The 11,263-nt window shown below is 42.0% G+C and overlaps 1 protein-coding gene across 2 annotated transcripts in view; it reads left to right on the top strand.

The window, feature by feature from the left end:
* Positions 1-1,046: 1,046 nt before the first annotated feature.
* The window catches only part of P2RX4 (purinergic receptor P2X 4), a 46,449-nt gene continuing 36,232 nt past the window's right edge, over positions 1,047-11,263 (top strand). For both annotated transcript variants that reach the window (XM_089676551.1, XM_089676546.1), the window contains exons 1-2: positions 1,047-1,238; positions 7,707-7,854. In XM_089676551.1, the coding sequence (XP_089532677.1) occupies positions 1,099-1,238; positions 7,707-7,854 (288 nt within the window). In that variant the 5' untranslated portion in view covers positions 1,047-1,098. The remainder of the gene's footprint in view (positions 1,239-7,706; positions 7,855-11,263) is intronic.

Raw genomic sequence — 11,263 nt, 5'->3', positions numbered from 1 at the left:
TCAGTGCTTTTTATTAGCACTGATCACTGTATTGGTGTCACTGGGGATGTCAGTGACACCAAGTCAGTTCCCCCCAGTGTCAGAATGCCTGCTATAAGTCGCTGATCACCGCCATTAATATTAAAATTAAAAAAATAATTCCAGTAAATATACCGCCATTTGTAAACGTTATAACTTTCACGTAAACCAATTAATTTACATGTATTGGGATTATTTTTTAATAGACTTTTTTTATTTTTTTTATTTTTTTACTGGATATGTTTAATAGTTACATAGTTAGTCTGGCTGAAAAAAGACAAAAGTCCATCCAGTTCAATTATTACAAAAAAAAAGAAAAGTTATAATTCTATACCCACAGTTGATCCAAAGGAAGGCAAAAAAAACAGCAAAGCACGATCCAATTTGCTCCTGCAGGGGAAAAAAATCCTTCCTGATCCCCTGAGAGGCAATCGGATATTCCCTGGATCAACTTTACCTATAAATGTTAGTATCCAGTTATATTCTGTGTAGAAACAATCCAGGACTTTTTTAGAGCAATAAGCCAAAAAGTCAAAAATATTGTTTTTTTTTCTCAAAATTGTCGCCTTTTTTTTAGCGCAAAAAATAAAAACTGCACAGGCAATCAAATACCACAGAAAGAAAGCTCTATTCGTGGGGAAAAAAAGGACATAGATTTCATTTGGGTGCAGCGTTGCATGACTACGCAATTGTCACTTAAAGTAACGCAGGGCCATAACACAAAAAATGGCCTGGTCAGGAAGGGGGAAAATCCTCTGGAGGGTAAGTGGTCTTAATTGATCTATTCAAATCTTTGGAAAAAAAATAAAACGTGAAGGAATGCGGTCAGTACATTGCTCCTCTACTAGACGGGCGGCGGAGAGGTCTTCCCATTGATGAGTTCAGAAAAGACGGATCTTATGTTACAGAGAGCAGAGAACGACTAGAGGTAGTTCCAGGAGCGGGCAGTAGGTGTCGTGTGTGCTCTGTCTCCAGCTCCTCCCCGTTGTAGTGGGATATATCCCGGACCTGTGGAATAGTCACGTGACTGCTTGGAGTTCACAGGTCCAGGCGCTCGGTGTTCCCGCACCGTGGTCAGTCATGTCTGCGGGGGGCTGCTGTCAGGAGGTGTACAGCTGTATCTTTGACTACAACACCCCTCGTATAGCGCTCATTAAGAGCAGGAAGGTCGGACTGCTGAACAGAGTCATCCAGCTGCTGATCCTGGCTTATGTCATCGGGTAGGTAGGTGTGTGATGAGTCGGTGCCGACACCTTACCTGGCACAGGTGTCGTTCCTCTACTCCGCCATATGTTCCATGGATCATGGTCTGAGAGCGGATGTAGATGGTGTTTAGTGAGCAGAGGATGGGGCTGTGGGAAGTAGACATTTGTATCATTTCCCAATCATGACTATCCCTCTGATCAGCACTCCTCCTATTGCCTGCTCTCCTCTAGGCACGGATTGCTGTTGGGGGTTTCCTTTTCTTTCTGACTTTTCTATAAGTGTAGACATAGATTTCTGAGATCTGATGGCTGCTAGAAATCTCATGTGTACTATATTAAAGTGAACTACTAAAAGGTAAGAAGGGAACTGTCAATACTGACACCCTAAAATGCTAGTTGCCTGGCTGTCCCCATTTTCAGTACTTTGATTACTTCATTGATCTGGGACAAGAGTGCTGATTACAGAGTCGGGCTGAGATCAGAACTCCTAATTAGAGACGAGATCGGACGTTCTCCATATTCTCTAGCTAAACTTGCACCTTTTTTTTGTTTGTTTTTTTAAGTGTTACTAAACCCACAACAGTCTGTATATGAAGTAAAGCACGCTTGTTATACTCACTGTGGAATCTAAGGGGTTAATCCTCCGCACTGTGTAAAAAGGATGTTTTGATCCTGTCTTCTCTGATCCTCCCCTGCTTCCAGTGTCCCCCTCTTATCTCCTGATAAGACATATGGTGTGGAGTCACTCTGCACATGCTCAGTCTGCTGATAGAACAGAGCCTTGGGGGCAAGGTGCACAAGCTTAGTTTAGTGTGTATTGCTAGTTTTTTTTTTCTTGGGAGGGTGCATGTGATCAGCACAGAGCTAATCAGCACTGTCCAGACAGAGGTCAGGGGTTTCGCATCCTCCTAGAGCAGAAAGAAAACTCCTCCTACAAGCTTTAACCAGTGCTCTGCTGAAGTCACAAGACTGCTCTAACTGCTGATGAGAAAAGGAATTTATCAGTTTATATTTACTAAAATAATTGCATTTCCATGTTCTGTGTACTGTGGGAGACCAGATATAGTGAATGCAGGGTCCTGGGTTTAGTAACACTTTAACTTCTATGATCTGAGGGCTGGCTCATTCCTATTCCACATCTCACATAAACAAAGAGGTGTCCTGCGGGGTAGGAATGATCTATCCTGCAGCTCATTGGCATAACAAAAAAAAAAAAAAAGCACAAGTCCTTCCAGAGTGGAGTATGGAGGACAAGTCCACAAACAATTTCTCCAACGCTCAAAAAGAAAGTCACTAGATTGGATTATGTTGCAAGGTGAATGTTTCCTCAGGGACAGTGGCCTGGCAGTGCAGCCCTCCTCAGGCTGGGGAATCCAACCACAAACTGAAAAAAGAACACACAGGGGGTGCAAACACCTAATGCAATACCCAACATTTACTGGGAGAAAATCAAATAAAGCCAATTTCATACAAAGGACAGAAATGATATGCATAAAAAAACAACTGATTGTCAATCAACATGGTAGCAGCTTCCCGACTGTTGATGGTGTCGGCAATCTGACGCGTTTCAGGGACTTGTCCCCTTCTTTAAAGCTATGAAGAAGGGGCCACATCCCCAAAACGCGTCGGTTTGCCTGCCCCACCGTCGGTTTGCCTGCCCCACCGTCGGTTTGCCTGCCCCACCGTCGGTTTGCCTGCCCCACCGTCGGTTTGCCTGCCCCACCGTCGGTTTGCCTGCCCCACCGTCGGTTTGCCTGCCCCACCGTCGGTTTGCCTGCCCCACCGTCGGTTTGCCTGCCCCACCGTCAGTTTGGAACCTGCTACTACATTGGTTAACCATCAGTAGTGTTTTTGTTTTTTTTTGTTTGTTCATGCATTTCACTTTTGTCCTTTTTTGTATGAAATTGACTTTGTTTGATTCTCTCAATAAATCTTGGCTAATGCACTAGGTGTTTGTACCCCCTGTGTGTTCTTTTTTGGAGTATGGAGGACCCTCCAAGCTCATGTCTACGCCTAATCTGCATACTTAGTCAAGTACTGAAGCCTTCAGATCAATATACCAGCCTTGTAGGTAGGGCTTCATTCTTAGTGGCAATAACGTACAAGTATTCATAGGAACACATCTGAACATATCCTGTAGATGGAATGATGATGAATAATATCCTTCACACTGTGCATTTACTTGGGTTCAGGTGCATTCGGGGCTCATTCGCACTAGTTGCTACTTTTCAACACAGCAACTGGTATGCGATGGGGGCCAAGATCAGCTCAGTGATGTGCTGAGATTGGCGCATCACTTTTTTTTTTTTTTTTTTTAACAATTTATTGATATGTCGCACAGACAAGTTCAAATGCTGGCCGCGTGGTGTGAGGCAGTGGATTGCCCTACTCTGCACAAAAAAAATTACTGCATGCAGTACTTTTTTTCAGCACACTGTTCCCACACACCTTTAGAGTAAAGAGTTCTGTGCATCCAGTGGTAGATTAGGTACTTTGTGTTCAGATGTATGCTATGATTTTAAGGCTTCATTCACACTTGTGTGACTTTGGCTTTGACCAAGGATGATTGTGTGTGCTGTACAAAGTCTCGCACAAATCACATTTATATCATGCAGGTGCGACCTTCCTGCGACTTTTTACATTGAAGTCTATGGCCCTCAAGTTGTGTGAAAGTTGGACCAAAGTAGAGCAGGAACTGTTTTCAAGTAGCTGCGACTTGAAGTGGCACAGATATGAATGGTATTCATTGGGGAGCATGGGGTGCGACTTGTCATGTGACTTTGGACCTCGCATGACAAGTCGCACAAGTGTGAATGGGCTCTTAATAGTAAAATTCACAATGTGCATTTTACTTGTGTTTAGGTGCATTCAGTAAAGCTGCCTTTTAGAAAAAACAGAATTCAGGGGCAGATCAGATACCATGAACGCATGTAATATTTCGAAATGATAAAATTCACACCGTGCATCTACCTGTTATTGGGTGTGCTCAGTTCAGCTGAAACTGCCTGAAAAACGCATGTACAATGCATGTGTCATAATACTTGAAGAAGCTGGAGAATGAACCTAGCTAAAAAGAGAAGAAACGAAAAAGGAACCGAGCAGGTACGTGCAGTTATCGCACACCCTGCCTTTTATCGCAGGAGCCAGCCGCAATAAATGTCATTCACACACCAAGAAATAAAAATTGTGTGTGTGTAAAATCAAGCAATGAATAGTGCAGAGCTCCAAGTGTGTGTACACTGCTTAAAAAAATTAAAAGAACACTTTGATCACTTTGTGATTTGTAATAGTACTGCTTGGACCTTGAAGAAGGGGACATTCCCCGAAAGCTTGTCCTCAAAATTGTATGTTAGTGCAAATAAAAAAAGTATCACGGACAGTACTCAATTGTTTCTGTCACAAATGCACTAATACGGCTACAATCACCTCAAGCAAAGAACACTTTGAAATCAGATCTCATGCTGGATATCTATACTAATATGGACTGGGTAATGTGTTTGGAATGTAAGGATGCCCCATCGTTTGAAAATGATCAACCTACAGAGGACTGAATTCAAAGACACACCAAAAATCAAAGTGAAAAAATGATGTAGCGGGCTAGTCCATTTTGCTGAAATTTAATTGCAGCAACTCAAAATGGTACTGAGTAGGTTGTATGGCCCCCACGGGCTTGTATGCAGACTGACAATATCGGGGGCATGCTCCTAATGAGACGATGGATGGTGTCCTGGGGTGTTTCCTCCCAGATCTGGACCAGCGCATCACTGAGCTCCTGGACAGTCTGAGGTGCAACCTGGCAGCTTCGGATGGACCGAAACATGATATCCCAGAGGTGTTCTATTGGATTTAGGTCAGGCAAGCGTGGGGACCATTCAGTGGTGTCAATTCCTTCATCCTCCAGGAACTGCCTGCATACTCTCACCACATGAGGCCGGGCATTGTCGTGCACCAGGAGGAACCCAGGACCCACTGCACTAGTGTAGGGTCTGACAATGGATCCAAGGATTTCATCCCTATTCCTAATGGCAGTCAGGGTGCCATTGTTTATCCTGTAGAGGTTTGTGCATCCCTCCATGGATATGCCTCCCCAGACCATCACTGACCCACCACCAAAACGGTCATGCTGAACGATGTTACAGGCAGCATAACATTCTCCACGGCTTCTCCAGACCCTTTCACATCTGTCACATGTGCTCAGGGTGAACCTGCTCTCATCTGTGAAAAGCACAGGGCGCCAGTGGCGGACCTGACAATTCTGGTGTTCAATGGCAAATGCCAGTCTAGCTCTATGGTGTCAGGCAGTGAGCACAGGGCCCACTAGAGGTTGTCGGGCCCTCAGGAGACCCTCATGAAGTCTGTTTCTGATTGGTCAGAGACATTCACACCAGTGGCCTGCTGGAGGTCATTTTGTAGGGCTCTGGCAGTGCTCATCCTGTTCCTCCTTACACAAAGGAGCAGATACCGGTCCTGCTGATGGGTTAAGGACCTTCTATAGCCCTGTCCAGCTCTCCTAGAGTAACTGCCTGTCTCCTGGAATCTCCTCCATGCTCTTGAGACTGTGCTGGGGGACACAGCAAACCTTCTGGCAATGGCACGTATTGATGTGCCATCCTGGAGGAGTTGGACTGCCTGTGCAACCTCTGTAGGGTCTAGGTATTGCCTCATGCTACCAGAAGTGACACTGACCCTAGCCAAATGCAAAACTAGTGAAAAGCAGTCAGAAAAGATGAGTGGGGAAAAAATGTCCGTGACCTCCACCTGTTAAACCATTCCTGTTTTGGGGGTTGTCTCAGTGTTGCCCATCTAGTGCACCTGTTGTTAATTTCATTAACACCAAAGCAGCTGAAACTGATTAACAACCCCCTCTGCTACTTATCTGACCAGATCAATATCCCAGTGACTCCTGTGCACATGTGCAGCAGTGATGTCATATTGGCTTGGTCATTTAAATGACCGGGGAGCGCGTGCCTGGAAGGAAGAGTGGGTGAAGATAGAAGTGCTGGCAGCATTGACAGCACGCCGCTGGAGCGCTTTGTTTGAAAGGTAAGGCTGCCATGAAGTTAATTTGTGGTGTATACTAGTGCACTATGGTGTTGACCTGCAGGGAGACTGCATTTTTTTTTTTTTTTTTTTTTTCTTTTTCCATATTGACTTTACTACTGCTTTAGGAGAGACCTCGGTTGCACATTCTTTCATATAAGAACCATTATGTGAAGAGTGAAACACATGGCAATCGATTGGATATTAGCAATTTTTTTTTATCAGATTGCCAATTGCAGGTATACAACAGATTGCAATAGAAAGCACAATAGGTAAAAAAACAACAACAATATATTGCTGATTACCGATCCTTCGATGTGGTGGCTGCATTCTCCTTCCTTCCTTCCTTCCTTCCTGATTTATCAAAGTGTGCATGGCCACCATTGATTGAAGGAAGTTGAACAATAAAAAGTAAAGCCCCCTTCCTGTGTAAATTTTATTTTTATTTTTTTGTTTTTTTTTTGATTTTTGCATATTTGCCACATGTAAATGATTCAGATCATCAAACAAATTTTAATATTTATGCAAAGATAACCCAAGTAAATACAAACTTAATTTTTTTTTTTTTTTTTTATTTATTTTTCTCACTTTGTCAGACAACGTCTGTTTAGGTGATTTCTTGATTCAACAGGTCTGGCCTGGGTGTGGCAAGTGAAATTTAAAGCTGACTATACATTGTACAATATTCTTTTTCAGTTTCCTTTAGGTTTACCTTCAACTTTGTAGTGCAAGGGCCTGAATGATTGCATACAAATTAAGTATTTAGGTTTCACCTTATATTATATGGTTTTGGAAAATCTAAAGGAAAAATGTACAAGAAATTTTGTATAATGTATGGCCAGCTTAAGGCTCCATGCACATTAGGGGTTTTTTAAGCTCAAAAACCACTGGTAATAGCATTTTTTTTTTTTGTAGTATTCAGAAGCATTTAGGAGCATTAGTGTACATGTAGAGGGGGAAAAAAAGCTTTTAGTAGTGTTTAGCAGTGTTTTTGCGCATCTAGCATTTCTGCTGTAAACCTCTTCTTTTTTTTTTTTTTTTTTTTTTTAGCTTCCACGATCAGAAAAAAAATATGCTAATAGCTTCTAGGAGCTAAAAAAAAATGCTATTGTGCAAGGAGCCTAACTTAGCATTCCAAAAAATGTGGTTAATCACAGTTCATTCATGATTTAGTAGGGGAGGAGGCAATTTAATAAATACTGCATTTTGTGTTTACAGTACTTGGGTTATGTTTGTGTAATATTCAAATTTTTGTTTGATTTGAATCATTTAAGCGTGACAAATGTGCAAAAGAAAAAAAATCATGAAGGAGGCAAATACTTTTTCGCAGCACTGTATAAAAGAAAAAAATATGGGGGGGGGGGGGGGGGCAAAAGAAAAATCAGACTGATGGACTACATCATACATCATATGTGTTCTCTCTTTTTTTTTTTTTTTTAATAGGTGGGTTTTTGTCTGGGAGAAAGGCTACCAGGACTTTGAGACAGTGGTTAGCTCTGTGAATTCCAAAGTGAAAGGCGTTGCAGTGACAAACACATCTGAACTGGGACTGAGGATTTGGGATGTTGCTGATTACATTATACCTGCCCAGGTGTGTACTACAAACATTTTTGCAAAATCATCCTTTTTAATAATTTTGGGTCCTTTCACATTTGTGCACATAAAAATGTGGTATGGGTTTTTTTTTTGGTGTGTTTTCTGTATTCGTATCTCCCAGCATGCATCTGTGAAACTTGGACATGTGACTCAAACACGCTGCGGGTATGTTTTTGATGCATTTTCTATTCATTTCAATGGGTAGGTGCATTTTTGGCGAACTTTTTAAACATGCACCATGCAGGACTTTTAAAAATGCATTGCAGCGCATTGGTGTGAAGAGTTCCCTAGGATTTAAAGCAATACACTTTTCATGCGTTTTTTTTTTTTTTTCCCCTTTTTAAACAAAAAAGTGCAACAATAATTGATCAGTCTGAAAGGGCCCTAATGCTACATTTATGTTTTTGCATGTGTTAATGCCTTTTATCATGTGCTACAACAATGCGTGTATGGGCTTTGTGTTGTGTGTGTTCATTCACAATGGCACCCCAATGCATGTACGTGGAGCAGACAAATACACCGCAGAGTACCACAGTGCATGTAGTAAAGAACATATATGCATAGCCTGGCATTTAAGGCTAATTGGCACGCTGAACACAAGCTTGGTTGTAAACCCTTACATATACCCAGTGAAGTGACTGGCCTCAGGTAATAGACAGAGAACAAATCCTCCTTCACAAATTGTACTTGTTTATCTGCGGTCTTCTCTACAGCCTCGCAAAGTGCAGAATTTATAAAGCTTGTCTGAGCTGTCAGAAAACAGGAGAGCTGAAATTACACTCTGCAGAGCTCAGAGAGGAGAGCTGACTGGAGGGAATAGACACACCCTCCCTTCACACGGCTCACGGGAGCTGAGGCTGTCAGTCACAGGCTGTGTGCTGGAGATCCTTTTTTTTTTTTTCTTTTTTTTTTTTTTTTTTTTTTTTCCTTCCTCATGTCAGGAAAACTTGTCAGAAGTGGCTCATGGAGATAGCAGAGGAAAGAAGCAGGAGACAGAAATTACACTTAAAGGAGAAGTACAGCCTAATCTTTTTGGGCTATGCTTCTCCTGTAGGTTACAAGAGTGCAGTTTGTTCTGCACTCCTGTGACCCATTTTCAGTCAATAGTGTGCTAAAGTCCATCATTCAGCTGGTCCAAGCTCTGAAAAGATCCCAACCATATGGTTGGGATTCATCAAGAAGCCTGGACCGACACCTGGCTCAGCTTCAGTGAGCCATCAAGAGCCTAAGCCAGCCCCTCCCATTCCCTCCACAGCTCAGCACTCCAGTGAGCACTGGAGGAGCAGAGAGCAGGAGACTGACCGTTCTCACTGCAGAGCCAGCTTGGGACAGATGTAGCATTAAATGGATGCTGCATCTACCAAGGTGAATATAAATGTGTTTTTGTTTTTTTTGTTTTTTTTCCTTCTCTTTTTAATGCTCTGGCTTGAGACAAGTACACACTATAGAGGGATATGCTTTGTTCCTATTTCATGGCTGAGGTTTACAACCACTTTAAAAAAGGAAAAATGATAATCAGCGTGTGCAAGTATAATTGGGCACTTAATTATAGTGAAAAGATAAGCATGTATGCTTCAATTAATAAAGCGGAACTAAAGTTTTTTTAATTGGCTGTAAAAAAAAAAAAAATAGGACGACTTAAGTCAGCCATAGGTGGTTCAGCAGGGACTGGCCGAGATTCGAACCATCTATGGGCAGGCTGATTTTACCCATTTCGTTTGTTGTACGGCTTGGGTACCACCAGCATGTTGGATTTGTCATGCAAGCACTGCCAGCGGCTATATCTGCTAGCAATAATCACTGTGTTCTCTGAGTAGGGACAGCTCTGCCGCCCCCCTCCCAGCTTGCAGAATACATCAGCTCCATGGTTGGGATGCGGGAATCGGACGATATTATTTATTTATTTTTTTTCCAGGATAGAAAATCACACTGCCTATGGCCGCTTTAGTTCCGCTTAAATAAAATTCACTAAAATCCTTGAAGATACCTTATTACACAATTTTTGCATTTTGTGTTTTTATTTGACACCTATAATGGGTTTTTTTTTTTTTTGGTTTTTTTTTAATTTTAATCCTTTCTGCGTTCATTTTTAATAACCAGACTGTAGTTTCTTTTAGACTTTGCTACCTATAGATAATCTGTATTCTGCTAAGATTCAAAGTGTTGAGAGAGCGAGCGAGAGCATGCATGCTGTAAATTTTTTTTCTTTTAAAAAATGTTATAAGGTAGTGCTGATGTGCTACATTGACTGACTCTTAATGTCTTTTCTTCTTGGTTGGTTGGTCTACATGAAATTGCTTTCTGTTTAGTAGGTGAAAGACTTCTTACAGATCGTAAAACTTTACATTTACTGTGCACTGACCTCACATCTTTTATAGAGTGAATATAAAATCACTTGCCCCATACTATTTCTGTCCTGGTTACAAGCTTACACTTCTAAGTGTACATTTCATTTTATCTCCACCCAGTCTGCATTTTATAATGTTGCCCAAACCAAGATAGGATTATGGTAAGGGTGTATCTACTTCAATGGCAGGGAAGGTGAATTTCTCATTTACTTTATGACGGGTTAAGTAGTAATAAGAAGAGTTAGGAGAATTTGCTGTGGGTCTGCAAAAAATATCACTGAGCGTTATGTTTGATGAACACAAGAAAATACCTGTTGTTCCTATGAGAATTTCAGAGGTGTCCTGTGTACAGTTCCAGTGAATGTGAAACTAAAATGCAGATACATCAGTGGCCCAGGAGTACCAAAACGCTGGACATTCTGTTCTGCTAATAGTGGCTTTGTCCCCTTAATGTGGAATAAAGGCCCGAACCCTATTTCTTGTGACTATCTATTGGCCGATGACTATGATGGACGGTTTTAAATTACAACTAGTTGGGCACTAGAGGGGGAGTGGCAATACAGTTGCTTGGTGACTATGCATGTGTATTATCGCATGCTGGTTCCAAGCCTGTGCAAATAGAGGGCGTTGCGGAAAAACCTGCCAATTTACCTAGTAAAAAAAACATGCCTAGAAACCTCTGTGGCACACAGTGGGTAGGCCTGAGCTTTGAAGCCTGAGGTATTGAGACTTGAATAATAGAATACCTGTTTTTTTATGGCTCCAAGGACACTCTGAAAGTACTTACAAACTTCTGAAGGTACCTTTTCAGATCTTGGGTCACTTTAGCAGATTTCAAAAGCCTAAAGTGTTCTTGATTAGTAATGAACAGACTAGGAAATGAACCCACATGTGCAAGCCCACCAGAAAGCTGTCAGCTGTATGGGCCAATTGTCCACAACAAGGGCATTCCCCACCCACAGCTGTACTTGTACAAGAGTCATGTAAATGTGTGTCTGCAGGGTAGGGAATGCCTCAACCAAAACTTTATTGGTACAGGTGACAGTTTCCTGGGGG

The sequence above is a fragment of the Staurois parvus genome, unplaced genomic scaffold, assembly GCF_062004578.1.
Source record: "Staurois parvus isolate SC_StPar_1 unplaced genomic scaffold, SC_StPar_1.0 ptg000014l, whole genome shotgun sequence".
Classification (NCBI taxonomy): domain Eukaryota; kingdom Metazoa; phylum Chordata; class Amphibia; order Anura; family Ranidae; genus Staurois; species Staurois parvus.
This window is presented reverse-complemented; position numbering and strand designations above follow the sequence as displayed.